The sequence below is a fragment of the Sylvia atricapilla genome, chromosome 3 (assembly GCF_009819655.1).
Source record: "Sylvia atricapilla isolate bSylAtr1 chromosome 3, bSylAtr1.pri, whole genome shotgun sequence".
In the NCBI taxonomy this organism is placed as follows: domain Eukaryota; kingdom Metazoa; phylum Chordata; class Aves; order Passeriformes; family Sylviidae; genus Sylvia; species Sylvia atricapilla.
Genome location: NC_089142.1, coordinates 96,861,449 through 96,883,022, shown reverse-complemented (window position 1 = coordinate 96,883,022; position 21,574 = coordinate 96,861,449). Strand labels below are relative to the sequence as shown.

General features: G+C 45.9%; 1 protein-coding gene across 1 annotated transcript; it reads left to right on the top strand.

Annotated features, from left to right (window-relative positions):
* Positions 1–1,021: 1,021 nt before the first annotated feature.
* Positions 1,022–18,627, top strand: ACBD3 (acyl-CoA binding domain containing 3). Its single transcript, XM_066316295.1, has 8 exons — positions 1,022–1,287; positions 8,292–8,433; positions 9,448–9,588; positions 10,311–10,469; positions 11,885–12,059; positions 14,567–14,759; positions 15,439–15,723; positions 16,570–18,627. The coding sequence occupies exons 1-8, from the start codon at positions 1,029–1,031 to the stop codon at positions 16,779–16,781; spliced, it is 1,566 nt and encodes a 521-aa protein (XP_066172392.1). The 5' UTR covers positions 1,022–1,028; the 3' UTR covers positions 16,782–18,627.
* The last annotated feature ends 2,947 nt before the right edge of the window (positions 18,628–21,574 follow it).

The following is a 21,574-nucleotide window of genomic DNA, read 5'->3' as shown; positions in this document are numbered from 1 at the left end:
AACCAGGCAAGGTGGGCAGCCTGAGTCCTGGTCTGGCTGAAAAATGTGACCAAAAGCACTCCATGCTAACGCAGTGTCTCTCAAAATCCTGCAAGCAAGATGGTGTGAGCTGGGAATAAACCTCTGCAGCCGTGCATGGCAGCGACTCTTCCCCCTTCCACCGCAGACGATAATAGTATTATTGTAAGCAGCGTTTCACGGTCACAAGGGAATGAGCTAATTGCAGATACAGCTCTTGGAGAAGTAATTGCCCTGTGCTCTTTTTTCCTTTCTCTGGCTCATTTCTTTCCTCCCCTGTGTGAGGCCTGAAGCATGATTTCTGAGAGAGGAGGAGAAGAGGTGAATGGCAGACCTCCACACCACCTTCCAGCTGGATCAAGCGGCTTTTACACAATCACAGAGTCATTAGGGTTAGGAGGCATCTCTGGAGACCACCAGTCCAAGCCCCTGCCATGGCAGGGTCACCTGGAGCAGGTGACACAGGAACGACTCCAGGTGGGGTTTGAATGTCTCCAGAGGGAGACTCCACCACCTCCGTGGGCAGCTCTTCCAGTGCCCTGCCAGCCCCAGTGTAAAAGGTTGAGGTGAAACTTATTGTGGTATAGTTTAGGGCCATCGCTCCACATCCTCTCACGGGCACCACCGAAAAGTCTCGGCACTTTCAGGTATTTTTATGCATTAATGAGATTCTCTCTCGGTCTTGTCTTCTCCACACTTAACAGGCCCAGCTCCCGCAGTCTCTCCTGATGAGGGAGACCGCGCTGTTGAACACCCATTATCCCCCAAGCGAGCGAGAGGCGCGGTCAGGGTGGCAGCCCCGCAGACGCCCGTGTCCCCGGGATTCCCGGCGGCAGGCGGTGCCTGAGGGCCCGGGGCGGCGGCCCGCTCGCCGGCGCACCCCGCGGCCCGGCAGGCGCGGGCGGGGCGGGGCGGGCCCGGAAGATCCGGGTCGGAGGGGACGGGAAGTCGGGACGTGGCCGCCGCAGCGGAGCAGGAGGCGGAGGGCGGGCGGGAGGCGGCGGAGGAGGATGGCGGCGGTGCTGAGCTCGGACCGGCTCGAGGTCTCGGTGGACGGGCTGACGCTGAGCCCCAACGCCGAGGTGCCGGCCTGCGAAGCGCGGCCGGCGCGGGGCGAGCCGGCGGCGGGGCGGGGCCGAGCGGGCCCCGGCTCCCCGGGCGCGGCGGAGGCCGGCGGCGAGGCGGCGGAGGAGGCGGCGCTGAGCCTGGAGCGGCGCTGGGGCTTCGCGCTGGAGGAGCTCTACGGGCTGGCGCTGCGCTTCTTCAAAGGTGAGCCCGGCCGCCGGCCCGGCCCGCGCCGCCCGCGCCCGGAGCCGGGGCAGCACCGGGGAGCCCCGGGCGGCAGCGCCCGCCGGGCCGGGCTGCTCGGGCCGAGCCCCGGGTCCCCCCAGAGCCGCGGGGGGCGGCCCCGGGAGGGCTCGGCGTGCCGGGACCGGCAGCGTGTCCCGGCGGCCCGCGGGGATGCGCTTTTCCCGGGGCCGGCAGCACAGGCTGCCCCGGGGCGCGGCGTGGCACTGCCGGGGCTGTGCAGCACCCCGCCGAGAACCGGGGCGGCAGGGCTCCGTGCCGGTGTCACGGGCGGGGAACGCGAGCAGACGGGGGCGAGCAGCGCTCGCCGTGAGCAGCGCTGAGAGCCCGGGGAGGTGCCGTGCCCTCCTCAGCGGGCTGGCCTCGGGACGACAGGACCCGGCTTCGGCTGTGTGCGGGTCATTACCAAGAATCTCTTCACAAAAAGAGTGGTTTGACATTGGAACGGGCTGCCCAGGGAGGTGGTGGAGTCTGTTCCTGGAAGTGCTTAAGGAAAGACTGGACGTGGCACTCAATGCCATGGTCTCGTTCACGCGGGGGTGTTTGGTCATAAGTTGGACTCGATGGTCTCAAAGATTTTTTCCAGCTTAATTGATTCAATGAATCCGTGTGCTGCCATGACCCCAGCAGGCAGCTGTGAAATACCTAGGGTGTAGACCTGGAGTGGTTTTGCTGGGATCCCCTGTAGCCAGGTGTGTATCCCTGGGAAGGTGGACGTATCTTGCCACACTTGGTTTCTTCAGGAGGGAGAAGTGGGCTGTGGGGTACTGAGGGGAGAGCTGTGCTCGCTACACTGACCACACTTCAGCAGTGTATCGCTCCTGTGGCTTTCAGGCAGACGCTGTTTCAGGTGGAGCAGGGAGTCCAGCCTCATGCCTGCGCTAGGGAAGACAAGCTCTGCGCTTGGGAAGGTCAGTCCTGTGGCAGTCAGTTGTTAGATGACCTCCCAGGGAGCTGCCTCCTCTAAGGGCAAGCGCTGCTGGCAGGTGGAAACACTGCTGGAAGGACAAAGTTGTCTTTCTTCGCACTGGCTGACCTGCGCCTTGTGGTTGTTAGGAGCATGTAAGCAGTTTCCTTAAGCCCTGGTTCTTTGACTCTGTTCTGATACCATTCCACAAAGTAGCTATTTTGTTAGCATGCTAATATACAGAGGTGTTACTTTTTTAAGCTCTAAAAAAAATAGGGGATCATAAGATCTTACTTTTTTCCCCCTCCTGTATCCGAGGTTATCAGGTTGCGGAAGCATTGTACTTAATGTCTCTTTCTTCTTTCTGTAAAAGAAGTTGCTTGAAACAGTTCTGGTTGTGTTTAATGATGCAGAAAGAAATGTTTCTGCAGTACCACATTCCTTGTCTCAGTCAGCTGTGGTTGTCTTCTGTCTTGGGTTGAATGTTCTACAGGACCCTGTTTTTACAGTGTGAAGTGTGTTCACAGTGTGAGCTGGTGTTTGCAGTGCAAAAGTTACATGCTGTGAATGACTTTATCTATATTGCTGCTATGTGTCAATAACCTATATCTGTTATATCATGTTTTAACAGAATTTATGTTCTGGCTTTATCTTCTCTCTGATGGTGAAGTCTGTGGGGTGTTACTTCTGTGTAGGTTCCAGTTCCTTGCCTTGTTCTGTCTTAGTAATGTTTTTTTTTTGGTTTTTTGGGGGTTTTTTGGGGTTTTTTTGGTCGCTGTTCTTTTTAATCAAAACTTAATATCAACGTGTTTCAGCTTACTCTTGCTCCTTTTTTAGCCTTCTACAATTTTTTGTAACTCATGGTTGTGCTGATAAGATGATAATTTTCCCCGCTCAATTGTGTTGTCAGTCTTTCCAGTGAAAACCTTGTTCTCTATCCTCGTGGCTGGAATACCTCACAGTCATTGCCCATCATTTCATCTGTAGATTTTTTCCTAAAAGTGACATAACACAAAGATTGTTATTTATAGATCTGATGGGGAGCTACAGGAGCTTGTAATACTTGGGTTACTGATTCTGCCAGCTTGTTCTATATCTGCACAGCTCCAAAAATAAGTGGTCTCGTTTCCAAATTATTTTCATGCTATCAGAGCAACTGAGGGAGTGGGCACACTTGGTTAGCAGCCCTGTGCACGCCAAGGAGCAAATAGGGATTCCTCCTGTACTTCAGGAGGCAACAGCTCTGTCTGAAGGGTGGCCCATGTTAATAGGTCAGTGCTGAGACCTAATTTCTGACCATTCTTCTAAAAACTCTCCTGATAGTTAAGCAGCTTTTTTCCTGTTTCAGTGTGCAGCCCAAGCTGTCTGTAACTCTTGGTGTACTTTTGTCCAAGAAAAGTTGAATCTGAGTTTGCTTATTACAATGACTGCTAACACTTGTCAGTGGTGGCATATTGCAGGTAACAGAATTCTCAAAGACAGGGTGGAAGTGTGTATAAACAGTGTGCAAAGCACAATGGAAACTAGGCTAGGATATTAAAGAGACTCAAAAGCTACTTTATTCTGTCTCTGATAAAGACAAATCTAAAGCAGATCTAAAATGCTTGACTCTGGGTCACTTCAACTGTCAGGCCTTAGGCTGTGCAGGAGATGTTCACTGTCTTTTTGTTTCGTTTTGGTTTTTTTTTTTTAACATTCAAAATGGCTTGTGGAGAGAGCTTTTCAGAATAACAGAGGCATAGAAAATAGATGGTAACAGTGTTCCAGTCCATTTTTCTGTGGGAAACACAGAAAAATGGACTGGAACTGGAACTGGAAACACAGCCCTTTCCCTTATGCACTCTCTCCCTTCCTGCTCTGTTAAGCCTAGTGCAGGTCTAGCAGCATTTTGGCTGCCGTTAAGAATCTGTTCCACTGTGCTGGATCCAGTGTACAGTGGAGAACAGTCATGTCACAGTCGTTGTACATTTCTTTGTCTCTAGGACTGCCTGTGATTGTGAGCCCTGGGGCATCTGGCACAGTAGAAGTGTCTCTGATGGCTTATTCTGCCTGCTGAGCTGGTATGAGTTATGCCACTGAAGGCAGTAACCTGTCCAGGCTCTGTCCTGAAGCAGGAGAGGGTGGCTTGCATACCTCTGCCAGCAAGTCTCTCTCAGGATCAGCCTGGCTTTATTGTTTTCCACATCCTGTCATTGAAATACCACTGCACCCAACCTTCAATATGTGACAGTCCCTGAAGTGTTCATATACTGTCTAAAGTGATTTGTAGCACAGCACATCTGAGTAGACGGTACACAAACCATATCATTTTGGTATCTAAAAGCTCTCCTGGAATGTTAAGTACTCTAATTTTCTTTGACTGCTCTAAGTTATTTCCTCTTATCCTAACAAGAATGCATCTTCATCCTCAGCAGAACATCATTCTCAATTAATTGTTTGACCTCTTTTTTTGAGAACTAATTTGATGGTATGATTGTAATTTGTAAATTAAGGAGGCTCTTGTTGTCAAGAATATGAAAACCCCTATCATGTATCTACATTTGTGAAGTTGTGCTTTGATCATATTTAATTGGAAGGGCCAGTCAGTAATTCTGTTGATGCAGAACACACTTTCCGGGGAGGAGGATTAGGAGTATAAGAGTGAACTGGGCTCTGCAGGCAGTTCAATCCTCACACTCCTCAGTTTTGGTCTCACTCATTAGAACGTTGCAAATGAATAGAATTAACATACATGACTTCTGCTTTTAAAAGCTATGAGGTGAAAAATCACTCTTCACAAATTGTTTTCTAGCTGCTTCTGGATGACTCAACTGAATGCTATCCCAATGGAATTAAGCATTTAGAGTGGGTGTAGGAGGTGAAGTTGGAGTGGAAGGTGCAGCATGGTGTGCAGAGTTTCTAAGGGGGAAAAATATCTGAAGTTACAGAGGAGTAACAGCATCCTGCACAGTGCAATCTCTTAAGCTAGTTATTAAACTCCTTTGTGTCTAAATTTGCGGGCTTTTATCAATTCCTGTCAATAATACAGTGCCACATGGTGACATCTTTGTCTTGTGGTTGAAAACTGAGCATATTCCTGGCCTTGTTGTGTCAGAGACGCCAGTGGCTTAGAGAAGGCTGTGCAGTTGCTGTATTACTGCTGTGCAGGTCCTTAGGATTTTTCAGTGTGTTCCCCGGAGCTCTTTGATGTTCTTCCGCTTCCCCGGCAGCTGTACGAGGTGTGTGGGTAATGCCTGCTTAAATGGCGCGTTCACGGATGCTTGGATACATTTGGCACTTCTACTTGTCTAGACACACTAATGCTCTTTCTGGCGTATTTGGCTCTGCAGATGAATTCAGGTCCTCTGGTTCAGTTAAACACCAACAGTTCCTGATCTTTGGGGTGATTATACGGTGTGGTTTATGCTGTAGAGTTCAGCTGCAAAATAGTTAGTATGAAACTTCACTCTGGCTGGCTGCAAGTGTTTTTCTGATAATTTGCTTCTAAGCTACATTATCTACAAGTCACTGAAAGCTTGTCTTGTATTTTTCTCCTATTTTCCCCTCTCCTATTTAGCTTGTTTGTTGTTCTTCCCTTGGGTCACCGTCCTTTGTAAATGCAGATTTTGGCTTCTCTTAATAATTAGGGCATAAGGTCTGTCTTCTCTGTTCTGTGAAAATGCAAATGTGCTGTGCATTGCATGGGAAATGAAGGTTTTTTCACTTTAACTTTCTTCAGGAGCTCAAATACTGATGATGTTATCTGGCTTAGGTAGCAGTTCTGTACAGCAAATAGCTGCGTGTTTGGCCAGACAGATGGTAGGTACACAGGTTGTGAAAAGTAAACTGTGCTATAGGGGCCCTCTTGAGAATCATGCTTTGCTCAGAAGACTGGCAAAATTGTAGGGCAGTACCGTTGTCAATTGACTTGCTTTGTAGCACGATGCCCCAGGATATTAAGTATTATTTCAAAGTACATGCTGTTTATTGAGGCTAATGGAAGTGCTGGTTACCTAATAAGTAAATTCTGAGTTGAGTGTAAATTGTGAAGAGTTGGGGGAAAGCCAACGGGCTCTTTGGAAGACCTGAGAGCAGGAGTTTACCAGAAGGTGGTGATTTGAATCCCTTAAGGATCACAGACTAGGGGAGGGAAGGGGCTGCTGGTGATTGTCAGGTTTAGCCCTCCTTTCCAGTTCCGGCTTCGAGGCACTGTGTCCATTTAAGTTTTGAACATCTCCAGTCATGGAGGCTTAAAAACTTCCCAGGGCAACCTGCCCTGTTCTCAGGGCAACCGTTCCAGCTCGATCACTGGCTGTTTAAATAACAACAGCATAAAAAAACCCAACCAAACAAACAAAAAAACCCCAACCAAAACACCAACTTCAAGCAAACAAAACCCCACAAAAATGCTTAAGTGGCATTTCCTATGCTTCAGTTTGTGTCAGCTGCCTCTTGTCCTTTCATTGTATACACTGAGTAGACTCTGGTTCAGTTTTTGCATACCCCCCCAGATATTTTTGGAAGTAGATATTTTTGTTGAGAAAGGCTTCTGTTTTTGAAGCTGGCAGCTATATTTGCTGTAAGGTTGTGTGACACTGGGACGAGAGCAAATACTTGAAATTCTGCAAGAGTGATGTGGACTCCTAGGAATGGATAATAAGTAATTAAATATTTGCCTTCCTAATAATTTGATTGTGGCTTCAAAACAAATGGCATGCGTGTAGTGGTTCCTTATGATGCTTCAGCTGAGTAAGTCCAGCAATGTACTGAACTTTCTCTGTCAAAAATAGAGCGTCTTGCTGTGAACTGCAAATACTTTCCCACTGGGATTGTTTCTGATTTCCAGAAGTATTCGCTCTGAGTTTCTCAATAAGCTGTAGTAGGGGTATTTTCCTTCCTCTCTCATTGTGAGATTTGCTTCTTTCCCTGTTAATAACTGTTCCCAAGTGTCAGCCAAGAAATTTTGCAGTATGTGTCAGCCTGAAATATAGGTGTGGACTGTTGAGTTTGGGGCTGTAAACAACTTGCTCCACAGGAGAACTGGGAATGAGTGGCAGCTTTGTCTCCAGCTCCCAGTTACATGGAGAGCAGTGGAGTCATGGGAAGTGACTATCTTTTACCTCTTCGTAGTGGCTTCCTCATTTCTGCTCTTCCAAAGGGAGACGGTGCTTATTTATTTGTTTTCCTGTTAAAGAAAAATGTCTTTTTCTTAATGAGCGGTGTAGTCACACTGAAACAGCAATGTCTGTTTAATTGATTTATTTTGACAATTTAAATGTATGAGGTCCTCACTGACTAATTCATATATAATTTTAAATCAATGCAGGAGTCTTCTTACCAGTAAAAGCATGATGGGATCTAACTGGGAATACTTCAGAAGAGGTTCCTGTGGAGCCACTGGAACATGTTCCGGCTTATGTTGCCTTCTTATTGTCAGAATTCACTGTATGTGTTCGTGCTGATGGAGGCAGCTGCAAGGCTTTTCACTGTGAGGGGCTATTCCAGCTGCCTGGGCCAAGGGCAGCAGTTGTATTCCCTCAAGGACAACTCTCCTTGACTCTTAATTTTTCCTCTCTGCTCTTCTCCTTGCCTTCAACCTTGGTGGTTCTGCTTTCATCAATGTGAAGAGCATGAAAGGAGAGCAGTTTATAAAGTTAGGATCACGTCTTTCTTTGTGGAAAATCCTTCCAATGTGTGCTAGAGTAGACACTTGGCAGACACATTTGAATTCAGTTAAGGTTTTTAAATATTTTGGAGATATAGATCCATATGGTGTGATGTTCAACAAATTCATGTAAATATTTTTGTGATAACTGACTCACTAAGACTACTGTAGATAGTGGGATGTAAAGCACTCCACACTGAAGTTTTCGGTAGCTGAAGTGGATGTGTTTCTTCTGGACAGGTCTAGATTTTATTTAAATAGAACTGACTTAATTTGTCGAACCTTTTGTGACTTGACTTTTTTCTCTTTTTTTTTTGGTGGAAATCATGATAATGGTTGCGCAACATCCTCATTCATATTCTTTGCTTAATTAATCACAACAATGAAAATTTATTTATTCTTTTTTCCCTGCAGAAAAAGATGGCAAAGCCTTTCATCCAACATATGAAGAAAAGCTCAAACTTGTGGCACTGCACAAGCAGGTTCTGCTGGGACCTTACAACCCTGACACTTGCCCTGAAGTTGGATTCTTTGATGTTCTGGGGAATGATAGAAGGTAAAAGGGCTGGTGCTTTTGTTGGTCTTAACTCTGCTTTTTCTCTGAGAAGATAGCATCATCCAATTTCTACAAGTATGTGGATTATCTCAAGTGTCTGTGCTAGTGGAAAGTGGAAGTGGCCTCTTCAAATGTATCTTAGAAGTGTGAGTCACAGTTCAGTACAGGAACTAAGGGAAGATTATTGGCTTGGGTTTTTTTCAGCCACACTAGAAGCTGCTCTGCTCACAGTCCAGTTTCTCGTGGCAGTTTAAGATGCATTCATGTGCAGGTCCATGTTTCATCCGAACTCCACACCATGGTTACAGCAGGCCAAGCCTTTTGCCAGTGGTGGAAGCATTCACCAGAGCTTGTCCTAACACCAAAGATAATCTCTGAAGTCAGAAAATTAAAACCTGATGCATTCAAGCTCTGAGTAAATCTTTTATGAGACCTGGGAAGTCTCAGGTGTGTCTCTTGTGTTGCTTGCAGCTCAGGCTGCACTTCTCATGTTCATTGTTGCTCTTTTTAGTGTTCTAGAGTGAAGGCAGTGTGCAACACAGCAGTGGCTTCTCTGAGGTGGACCCAGTGCACTGCTTTTGCACAAAAGGATGCAGCTTTTCTTAGGAAGAACAAGGCTGTTTCTTTCAACTAACTGAAGTGCTGTCATCAATAGCTGTTTCCATGCTTCTTCATTCAGGAAAATTTATACTTTTTTTTCCACAAACTAGAGTGGAAGGAGATTAAAAAATACTTCAGGGTCATTTGTAGCTGGGAAGTTTTTGGACATCAGTCAGAATTCAAAGTAGGGTTGATGGGATGTATGAAATTTCACGTAAGAGCTGAGTTATGTCTGTTTGAAAGACAGTAGAGAAGAGAACATTGTACTGTCTTTGGGAAGAAGTTGGTTCTCTGAAACTGCAAATGATGTTTAGTTCCTAGTCTTCCAACTTTTTTCTCTTTGCTGGGTTGTCAGTGCTCACTCTGGCTTGGAAAGAGTTGAGTCTGTAATTTCAGCTGAATTCTCTCCCTCAGGAAGGAATGGGCTGCCCTTGGAAACATGTCGAAGCAAAAGGCTATGACAGAATTCGTCAAGCTCCTGCATAGGTGCTGCCACTTGTTCTCAACGTATGTCACTTCTCACAAGATAGAGAAAGAAGAGCAAGAAAAGAAAAGGTAGTGTTTGGGTGCTTTGGTGTTGGCATTGATGGACTTTGTAACTCTTGGCCTGTGGACAGTATCACAGCTAGCTTAAGTTGGAGTTGTCTTGGGAAGGGAAATGCTTGAAATATGGGTGGCTGTGGTATCATTTCATCTCTTTAATCCTTTTCACTTTGTCAGTAATGGGTGGTTGTTTAGGAGTTTTAAAAATTTTGCTGATACTGTCCTCTGCTTAAGAAGAAATGCTTCACAAAAGCATTCTGTCCCAATATGTCTGTGGACTAAATATACAGAGGATATTAAAATGTCAGTTTTTAAATGTCTCTTCTAATATGGGTTAGCAGCTTGACAAAGGCTGTCCTATTATTGCTTCCGGGTGTGATTATTAAATCGTAGGATCCACATCATTATTGAACATGTGTGCAAGCTTGGAAGATGTGTTTAAAGCTTCCAGCCAATGTTTTCTGCTATACCGGTAGCACAGTAACAGGTTAGCATGAATATCAAATTGTAACACAGAATTTACCTTTGTCACGCTGCTGAGTGCAGTAAAACTCTGCAGTAATGTGGTTTTCTCCTGTGTCCAGTAAGACTTCTCCAGGCCAATTTAAGTGTGAGGACATGATACCAGACAAAAAGCCTCACTGGGCAGGCAAAAGGCAGGTTACAGCACGTTGAAAATAACTCATCCTAGGACTGTAGGAATGCTGAAATGGCTTATTGAGTGGATGTTGCAGAAGAGAAGAGGAAGAGCGAAGGCGGCGTGAAGAGGAGGAGCGGGAGCGGTTACAAAAGGAAGAAGAAAAACGTAGGCGGGAAGAAGAGGAAAGACTGAGAAGGGAGGAAGAGGAGATGAGGAGAATAGAGGAGGAACGACTTCGGATGGAGCAACAGAAGTGAGTAGTGGAAACAAACAGCACTTGAAAGAAAATAACTGCCTTGCATTTGAGACAGTGTTCTAATTATATTTCATTGTTCCCTTCACATCCAGATGCTGAACACACAGATCTGGCTTTGCACATGTAATATTTAAGATAATAGTAAAGCTGTTCCACATCAATCAGCAACTATTTTCCACCATAAAAATGTTTTTGCGGGGGGAGGTCTCTGAAGTAGATCCTGTGCATGCTATGTAGTGGTTTTGAGAAGGGGGCAAATAATTAAACCACAAGTGTTGCTGCTTGTTTAACACGGTGAGAGCCAGAGGAGTGTAAGAGACAGACATAAATTTATATATACAATAACAAGTGTTGCACAGTGCTAAGTAACAAGAAGTGTGGTATGCCTTGAAGTTGAGGGGATTTTTCACATGAATGGGAGTTGTGTATTAAATGGTCATAGCAGGTTATGGAGATAAAGAGTTTAGACAGAAAAGGAATGTGGATACCAAATGTGTATCTAAACTGGTCACAGTGTGTTAAAGGCAGTAAATCCTGCTTTTTGGGATATTAGACCAGTCTAATACTGATGCTTTAGAATGTGATTTTTGGGGATGGAAGAAGAGTAAGGAGGAGAGAATTATTTTTTTGCAATTGTGTGATACTTCTTCCTTCCTCTGAAACATTGATAGCTGGTTACTGATGGACATAACATGAGACAGGCCCTGGATGTATCTTGTCATTCAGCCATAGAATTTCTGTTAGTTCTTTGGAGCGAGAAGAAAAACAGCCTGTGCATATGTAACCTATGTGTTCCTCCTGAAGTTTCAGCATTTGAGATTACTGGAGATGCAGATGCCCCATCTGGCAGCAGTTTTCTGTTGTTGTTGTTCCTGATTTAGGCCACTGTCAGTCACGTTTTTCATATTTGTTTGCATACTGACCAGGAAAAGTAAGATAGTTATGTGGTGTGTCTTTCTTCAGTTCACCAAAAAGCATTGGTGTGCTGTGCCACAGGAGGTTTGTTCCTACCAATATTTAAAGAAGGTCTGCTAGAAGGATGGATTCTGGAAAAAGCATATGTGGGTTTTTTCCTTTACTTGTTTGAGGAGTTTAGTCATGTGGGTTTTGTGTAACACTAGCTCTTTATCACACTACAGGTTTAGAATTATGTAAACTCGCTTGTTGTTTTAACATTTGATGTTTCCAAACACTGGGTAGAAAACATTGCTTCCTTCTTTATGTTCTCGGCGTATTTTTAGGCAAAACTCACACCTGCGTTAGCTCTGGGTTCTCGTCGATTACGTGGATTTATCTTGATTGAGTTTTGCAGGATGGAGTGAAGTGGTTTAAGTGGCCTCAGAGGCAGTTCAGGGCAGGGATTCTGCAGTGCCCTGGGCTGTTGGTAAGGCTGTGCTGTGCTACCGTGGCAGGCAGCAGATCATGGCAGCGCTGAACTCGCAGACGGCCGTGCAGTTCCAGCAGTACGCGGCCCAGCAGTATCCCGGCAACTACGAGCAGCAGCAGATCCTCATCCGGCAGCTCCAGGAGCAGCACTACCAGCAGTACATGCAGCAGCTCTACCAGGTGCAGCTGGCACAGCAGCAGGTATGGCTGGGAATCCTGGGCTTTGTGACCCAGGCTGTCACTGGGACGCATTAACTTGTCTGCTGTTATCTGCTTGAAAAGATAATTGCCACAGGGAGAGCTACCATGCTAGTGACTAATGCTGCTTCAGAATCAAACACCAAAGCCCCTTTATTAGTTTCATCTTTTGGAGCAGTTTTCTGAAGCAGCTGTTAATTAAGAAAACACTAAGCATTCTTTACTAATGGTTTAGTTCAATATTACTATTAGAGACGAAACGTGAACCGCTCTGCTGCAGCTTTGGTGATGTGTGTGTGTAATTTAATGACATATGGGTGCATCTGAGCATGAACAGACCTCTTCAAGTGACTCTCCTGAAGATCTGTGCAGAGCAGCAGGCTGTGGTCAGCCCTGTGTTTCTAGCTGAGCATGCATATGCAGCACTGTAGCATCACTGCTGGGTTGGAGGTTGCTTCTCCCTGGCAGCCTTCACTGCTGACTTCTCTCTCCTTTTGCACCTATTGTCTGACTTCATCAAGTACTAATACCTGATGTAGTTGCTTGCCTGCAATAAGCTGCTTGTGATTTGGGTGGGAGGACAGAGTGTAGCTGCCAGCCTGAAGTCTGTTCTTGAGCTAAAGACCTAAAGTTCAATTTCCTGTTAAGTAATTCGTATTTTGTGGAGGCTGATGCCCTCAGTAAAGAAATGTCCAAGGAAGGGAGCCATGTGATCCTCATGAGGTTCAGCAAGGCCCCTGCAGTGGGTCAGGTCAGGGCACTCCCCAGTATCAGTACAGTCTGAGGGGTGAATGTGTTGAGAGCTGTCCTGCAGGGCTGGGCTGGTGAGTGAAACACTGGGTATGAGCTGACTTCTGCAGCTCAGGAAGTCAGTTGTATCCTGGGATACAGGAAAACAAGTGTGGCCAGAAGGTTGAGGGAGAGAGGTGATTCTCCCCCTCTGCTCTGCTCTCATGACACCCCACCTGCAGTGCTGCATCCAGCTCTGGGGTCCCCAGCATGAGAAGGATGGGGACCTGTTGGAGTGAGTCCAGAGGAGGCCATGAAGATGCTCAGAGGGCTGGAACACCTCTGCTATGAAGGCAGGCTGAGGGAGCTGGGGCTGTGCAGCCTGGAGAAGAGAAGGCTCTGGGGAAACCTCACTGCAGCCTTTCAGTATCTAAAGGGGGTTATAAGAAGCACAAAGAAAAGCCTTTTTACCAGGGCCTATAGTGACAGGACGAGGGCAGAAGTTTTCATCTGTGGGAGGTCTAGACTGAACATAAGGAAGACTTTTTTTTACAGTCAGACACTGGCACAGATTGCCTGGAGAAGCTGTGGAAATCCCATCCCAGGAAGTGTTCATGGACAGGTTTGTTGGTGCTTTGAGCAGCCTAGTCTGGTGGAGGATGTCCATTCTCATGCCAAGGGTGTGGAACTGGATGGTCTTTGTAGCTCCCTTCTAAGCCAAAGCATGATTGGATGGGGCTGAAGTGGTGTAGGAAAGGCAGAGACTTTCTGCCCTGTTATAATTACTTTTTGGACTTCCCTCATGTAGCTTCCATAGCACTTCTGAGGAATACTTTATTTGGATGCCTGTGAGTCAGCTGCACTGGGATCTGTTTGAGCAGTTAGAAAGTGCTGTTCTGCTTACAGATCAGCTTCTGATGCAATTAATCTTGGAAGGGCTGTATGCAATAGTTTTGTAGAAAAGTTCACAGCACAGAACTGCTGTAGTAGTGAAATCTGGACAGCATCTGTGCAATTGCTTGTTAAATTTGAAATCTTAACTGATATTTTTCTGTATTGTCTTCATATTCCTGCAGGATGCCTATATTTGCTCATCAAAATCTTGTGATTGTTAGGTTATACTTTAAAGTGGCACTGTCACTTACATCTTTTCCCTGTCCCAACAAAAAAGCCTGTGTTATCTGTCTGGACTGATAACCCTCCAGACAGATAAATAAATACAGATAAATAAAGGACAGGGGGGTTGCTCAACAGAGTTCTCTGTTTAACTCATAAATTGGCAAGTAGCTAATAGACCTTCAATAGTCAGCTCTTGTTAGACCTGGATGAGCTCAGGCTGGATGGAGCCCTTCCAGCCAGTAAAAAAACCTCCAGCAAATAAGTCACTCTTCCAACTTTGATAGAAATGTTACAGGAATGAAATATTCCGTAGTAGAGTGCAAGAGTGTGTGTACTGTAGTTAATTTGAAAGTTGAAATTTTTTGTTCAGGTTGTATCCACCAGCCTAGAAGCAAGTTACTTCACATTCCTTGGGACCGAGTAGATGTAACTGGTTAATGTGTGCTGCCTCTGGTCTTCTGGGTCAAGCCCCCTTGTAGGGTGAAGGGGGAGGTTTATTCTTTGAGTTGTCTTTAGACCTTCTGCTGAAAGGTGTAAAACTGGCAGCTTGTTGGAGTTTGATACTTGCCTTAAATTCCTTAAATTGTTTTAGGCAGCCTTGCAGAAGTTTTAGTACTCCTGGAGTTTGGAGTACTTGCCTTAAATTCCTTAAATTGTTTTAGGCAGCCTTGCAGAAGCAGCAGGATGCAGTGGTGGCAGCGACAGGCACGTCCCTGACTACTGCCTCGAAGGTGAACAGCCCTGCCCCAGGGGACACCCCATCCATTAATGGGCAGGCCAGTGCACATGCAGACAGCCCTGAAAAAGAGTTGGATCCAGAGGTTTTGGAAGAAGCGCTGGAGAATGGACCAAAAGGTGGGGCTAGCTGAATTTCATAATTAAAAATAAATAGTAAAAGACTTTCTTAGGATTCAGGTGTCTTAAGTAGGGTCACTGTGGTTCTTTGTTTGGCTTCATTTGACTATGGAAAAGCTAGGTTTGATTCCTGGGGCTGCTGTCTTTCCTGGGAGAATAATATTGCATAGGCAAAGCTCAGCTTTGGGAGGGGAGGGAAAGAGGAGGCAGCAAAAGCATTTCAGCAAAGCTGATGGGATCCAGAACCTCCTGTCACTCTAGACTGGAAGGAAAGGAGCGTAGAAGTTCTAGCACAAAGCTGGTTTGGGCAGAAATATTCTCAGTTTTATTTGAACTGAGTCAGAGCTGTTTACAGATCCTTCCAGTGAAGGGTTCTGGGCAATATAAACCTGTCACCTGTAGCAGTACACTTGCCTTCTGAGGCTTTTTTGCATAAGCACTGTTGGTTTAAATGTGGTGGATGGATAAACTGGTAGCATTTAGTAATGTTATAATTAAATTTGCACTGGTTCATATATCTTTTCAGAGCTGAAACTTGCTTCTTCAGTTAAAAAAAAATTATTGGTAGCAACTTTGATGCTTGGGGCCCTCAAGTGCTCTCAAGTCACACTTAAGTATAAATAGCAGCATAAATAGCAGAAATAAAGCCTAACTGGAGTATTTCCTCCTCTCTCTCCAGATTCTGTCCCAGTGATCGCTGCCCCATCCATGTGGACACGACCCCAGATCAAAGACTTCAAGGAGAAAATCCGTCAGGATGCAGACTCTGTGATCACAGTGGGCCGAGGAGAAGTGGTTACAGTCAGAGTACCAACTCATGAAGAGGGGTCTTACCTCTTTTGGGAGTTTGCTACAGACAATTATGACATTGGTTTTGGGGTGTATTTTGAATGGACAGACTCCCCTAATACTGCAGTCAGTGTGCATGTCAGCGAGTCCAGTGATGATGAGGAGGAAGAGGAAGGTAAGCACGCCAATGCATGTAAACTGTCAGGGTTGGCTGTGAGGGAAGCCCCCACTGATGGTCTTGTGTAATCTCCTTTCCCCGGCTCCTTCTGGCTGCAGTCATGTTTTCAATTTTGAAAACATTTTCAGTTCTGGAAGTAACTTCAGTCCCCTCCTTGGATCACAGACAGGGTGAAGCAGCTGAGGCTGGGGAAATCCTTTTCCTAAGTGAGCTCTTCAGTAAACTAAACTCAAACCCGTGCTGTAACAGAGCACAGTGGATCTACACTCTGAAAGCTTAGGAAAAATCCTGTCCTGCTGTTCAGTAGATGTTTCTAGGAAGGAAGTTTCCCTGAGGCTGCAGCAAAACAGCTTCAGAGAACAAGTCCTGATAGTGGCTGAGACACAGGTCACAGCCTTTGCCTGTGGAGGATCTAGCATCACAAAAATGTTTTGAAATGAGCATGTAATTTGCTTGGAAGGAGCTGCCCTGACTTAGGAAGCTGTGGCTTTCTGGGAATCCCTACCAAGTAATCTGTGCTACTTAGTGTGTCACATCAGTGGCTGTCAGTGGTGGGTGATTGTGCTACTGAAAACTAGAGCTTGGCATCTCCACAAACTGACCTGGCGGTGCTGGGGAGATGGGTGTGGTGAGTTTTAATATCAAACTGTTAAAATCATGATAAAGTGAGCATGCTTGCTGTCCTCCTGCATCTAAGTGCTTCAACCCCAGCCTTGGTATGAATCCCTGTGACTCCCTTGTTCCTAAACTAACAAAGAGGGCCTTGTCCCCTAGGGATTAGTCTGACTTTCTCACATAAAGCATCCACCCATGTTCACTGACACCCCTTTTTTTCCCTTGCAGAAAATACAAGCAGTGAAGAAAAAGCCAAAAAGAATGCCAACAAGCCTCAGCTAGATGAAATAGTGCCTGTGTACAGACGAGACTGTCACGAAGAAGTGTATGCTGGCAGCCACCAGTACCCAGGGAGAGGAGTTTATCTTCTTAAGTTTGACAACTCCTACTCTCTATGGAGGTCAAAAACAGTTTACTACAGAGTTTATTATACTAGATAAAGGTGTGGCTGTGTCTGAGGCTGGGCTGTGCAGAAGATGTCATTTTTATTTGGAATTTCCTTCAAGCATAATGGATCCTTTTGAGTCTGTATTTCATCCTGTCTGTATCTGTATGGTTTGTGTGAACTTCTAACAAGTAGACACTGGGATCTTCCTGCTCCATGACACTAATGCATATTGCATTGGGCTTAACACAGGATCTCCCTAACCTTTTTGGGGATTGGAGTCATTTGCTCCAGTGCTGAGGTCACATCAATTGCAGTTAAAGCCTCATGAAAAAGGGGGAGGGAGTTGCTGGCTCACTGGCTGGGTGATCTGATGTTTCCAGGTCTGGATGCCTTGAATAAGTCGTTCATGGTTAATTTAAAGGTCCCATCAGTAACTGGTAGATTTGGATGCAGTTTGCTGTGTAGCAAGTTTCTCTTAACTGTAATTGAATGTCAGATTTTTTACACCATTAAAACTTGAAACTTTAAGTTAATGCAGTTTAGAAACAAGTTGTCTCACTTCTGTCCTCATCCAAGAAGAAACATTCAGTTCCTTATACCAGTGTAGTGTGTAAGACAAGGATGAAGAACATCCTGAAAGTACAGCAAATAACCTCTTCTGAAGGTGTAAGCTGAATGATGTTTAAAAGGATATGTAACAAGAAGAACCTTAATCTCTGCCCCACTGCTAACCCTAGAATAAAAGTCACAGTTTGATGCAATGGACTTTGGACAGGACACAGACTGCTCCTGAGTGTAATGGGGTTTTTAATGGGGTAGACTAAAAAAAAAAGGCTACAGACTTGAAACCAGTTTTGTAAGACCTGAATACACGTTGTGTGTCTGGAGAGCAGTCAGTCACTTTGATAGAGTCTAGGAGTTAATGTTGCACTAATATGGAAATCACTGCCACTCCATTTTAGTCTGAACTGGTGATAGTGGGGTGCAAACTTTCTGCTTTAACTGTGGGCAGAAAGACCAGGTGCCCATACAGATACTTAAGGTAGCTTTAATCTCAATTTCAAATGGCTTGGTTGGGGCATTTTGTGTTTTGTATAGTGAAAAACCAGTGCAGGTGTCTCCTTGGCTTGAGGCTGCAGTAAGAATGCACTCCCCCCAGAGCCCAAGGGTGACATGCTGCAGTGATGACTTTGCGAGTGCTCTCTGCATGGGTGATGCACCTTGTTACTGAAAGGAAATGGTTGCTTTGGGTCTCAGACCAGCTCTTGCAGTCAGGCTTCCATTGATCAGCTGCAGCATGTGCAGTTCCACAGCAAATGGTGCTGAGTTGGTGGGGTTTGTTTGAAGGGTCAGTTTGTACATACATGATACTTTACTTTTCTCATACCAACCATGGAGATACTTCTCCTAGAGTGCTTAACTTGTCATCTTGCTTTTTGGGTCAGCAACACCGTACCAGCTTACAGCTAGTTAGTGCTGCTTTATCCAAAAACACTGTACAATGTTCTGCTCTTGTGTACATACAGTATATAAACCATGAATTTAGAAAGTACCTTGCTTTTAAAGAAAACTGTATTTAATGTAAAAAAAAAGAAGAAAAACAACAAAAAAAAAACTTTTAAAAAGGCAGGCACTAATATATTTCTTCTGGTCTTCAAATTACTTTTTTTTTTGTCCATACAAAAATGTTACAACTTTTTCCCCTAAGAATTATCTGTTCTTGGGAGCGGTGTTTGTCGCTTTAAATGGCAGCACTTACTGTCATGTGTTGGATGCTAGAACTTCTACGTTTTCAGACTTTTTTTTATTGCCTCTGGCTGTTGATAGTACAGTACAAGTGCGATTTCAAGATACCTTGAGATAGTATTTAATCCTAATTAAAATACATTTATCTGTAATGCTGTTGGCTTTTTATTAATTTGCAAACCTTGGCATTGCTGTGTATGGCTCTTGAGCTAAGCTAAACTTGTCATCTTCTCTCTCATGTTCAGAGGTTCAGCACCGTGCTCACACTGGTCAAAGGCTCTGCCCAGGAATGTCACTGGCTCACTGGATGGGGCCATCTGTCCATACTGGAAGAGCCCAGCTTGAGCTGCATCAGCTCTTTGGATTTTGAGTGGGGAGCAGAAGGGGTTGGATGTGGGCAACTAAAACCTGTAAGCTCTCTCCACCAAGAGAGTCCTGAAATCCCTCACCTGGAGGGAAAGAGACTGGACCATGCGCGGTTTAGACTGAACCAGAAGAAAAGCAAGGACCTAGAGGCAAAAAGGCAAGTTATGCTGAGGTTTGTGTCAGTCCCTTTTTACTGCTTAGCTGCTGCTGGTAAGCAGCTTATCCTGGAGCTGAGTCCAGGATATGCACTAGTTTGGTCCCAGAGTTCAGCTGGGGAGCAGAATTCTCTTTGGAGAGAAAAAAGCAAGTGCTGTGCTATGAGAAGCAAGATGCTGAGTTCAATGGACCATAGTCTGGGTCTGCCACAAGCTAATTTCACACGAAATGTGCAAGTGCATTGAAAACCAAAGTAATTACAGCAGCAAGCCTGCCTTGGTTGAGCCTGTTTTATCTGTCTCATGCATGTATAAATTCCCCTTTCCCCAGTTAAGATGGATAAAAAAAAATTACAAATAGAGGAGCTGTGCTCCTCGTAGCTCACTTTAGACAGCTCCTTTCCACAAGAGAGTTACTATAAACACTTTGAGGAATGGACAGAGGCACTAACAGTAACTAGGTGACACAACAGCAGCAACTTGACAAAACTCAGTTCAGAATACACTGGTCCTTGGAGAAAAGCTAAATAATCCCAGGGAAAAAAAAACATGGTTAGAACAGGCTCTTCAAGACACTTCTATGGGACATGGTCCTCCTTGGCTCTGCCATCCCAGAAGGATAAGCAGTGCACTCAAAACCACTTGCTAGTGAAGCCACTTGTCTGCTCTGTGAAATTACCCTTCCCTGTCTCCTTTGCTGTCCTTCCCACCCCTTGGCTTTTGGCACCTTCCCTTGCTCTTTGCTTTGTCAGTCACGGATGAGAGGCTGTGATTTAGAGCAAAGGCTGCAGGCAGCTGAGGTAACTAGTAGACAGGGTCCACACTCGGAGGTCTGTTGTCAAAAGGACAAATTTTAGGGCTGGGTCCCTGCTTTATTTGCTGTAGTAATGTGCAAGTCCCTGTGCCAACGTTGGTCCCATGCTCTGTGGCAGCAGAGAACCTGTCTTGGGCTCTGGTGTGCTCAGCTTGCACCCACAGCTGGGTTCAGAGGGCAGGTACAGATCTCAGCAACATGCTTTTGGGTCCCTTGCTTTTAAAAATTAAACTTCTAAACTCACACCACAGCTACACCCACCACCATGTACTGGAAGATTGAGCAAAGCAAGAAATGCCATCCCAAATCTTTCCCTGAATACCACTGGTCTGAGGCCTTTTGGACATCAGAAGTTTTACTGAAACACCAGACTGGCTTAAAGAAATAGATTAAACTGCTTGGACCAGTATAGATGTAGATATGGCCATGCAATGTAGATACTGCATCTGCAGAGTAATCATCTGGTATCCTAAAAATATGAAACTTGCAAGGAGTGAGGAAAAACAAGGCAACACTGGTTCTTTAATAAGCTCTTCTCCCAGCCCTTCTTATTTTCATCTTGTGCCATCTCCATCATGAAGCTGGTGAGAAACCTGCTCCTTTTAATCAGGGGGTCAACACTGGCATGGCTTGCTGGTGGTCAGATCTAAAGGAGTAATTCCTTATTTCAGCCTCCACTTCTCTGGAATTTAGTGTTTTTCTCAGTGTTGGACTTCAGCTTTCCTGCATGTTTGTTTTAAGGAAGCAGCTGCTGGGTGATGGTCACTGGTGTCACCTGACCTGGCAGCTGGTCTGTGCTGAGGCTCAGAAGGAGGCTTGATGTTTTCTCCCTCACAGTGCATTTGAGCAAAAATTCCCCGTGGCTGTGCTCTCGTGATGGAGGAGTGGAAAAAGCCGATTCCCTTGGCCTGGACAGCTCACCACTCCCTTTCCCCAGGGCTATTTGAGCTGCTGTGCCACCCTCCAGGCCTGCTTGCAGCTCTTTCCTGCTGTGGCTGCATCCCCTGGCGTGACAGGGATGTCCTGGGGAAGCACACCCAGGGCTGCTGGCACCTTGTCTGTGCAGGAATGCTCAAGCCCAGGCGCTGCCCTGCACTCTGGACCACCTGTGGGCAGTAGAATGGCCTCTGCTCACCTGGCAGAATGAATGCTGGGCCCCCTGACACCACCTTTGGTGTCACAACACCTGCACAGCCGCTGAGCCACCACGCCTGGGACAGCCTCTGTGGGAACAGGGACGCTGCAGGGACTGAGGGGCAGCTGTGCCCAGAGCCTGGGGAGCCCAGCACAACCCTCTGCTGCAGCAGGGCTGGGCACAGGCTGGGCATGGCCCCCTCTGGCTGTGACTGCTCATGAAACTGGGGTGGCCTTCAGACCCCTCCTGTGCCATGTGCGCAGCCAGCTGTGAGCCAGGTGTCCTGTCTAGACCTGCCTGGATGGACATTATGAAGGAGTCTCCTTCCTCACATAACCCACTCCAGGTCTTTCTGCCCATGACACTAGTTTGCATTGGAGGGTTGCAATTCTCAAATCCTACCTCTCAGGCTGTGTAAAACATTGGGAAGTTATTTGCAGCCTGTGTCAGGACAGTCAAACCAGATCACAGAGTGTAGCAGAGTTTTGCTTGATGCTTGTTGAATTTGGCTCTGGCTTGAAGAGAACAGAAGTTTTTAATGTCTGAAAGAAAAGAAAAAGTGACACTAAAGCTTGGATTGCTTCATGCCCAGGGGAAAGTGACTTCATGCAGGCCTGGTGATGGGAAGA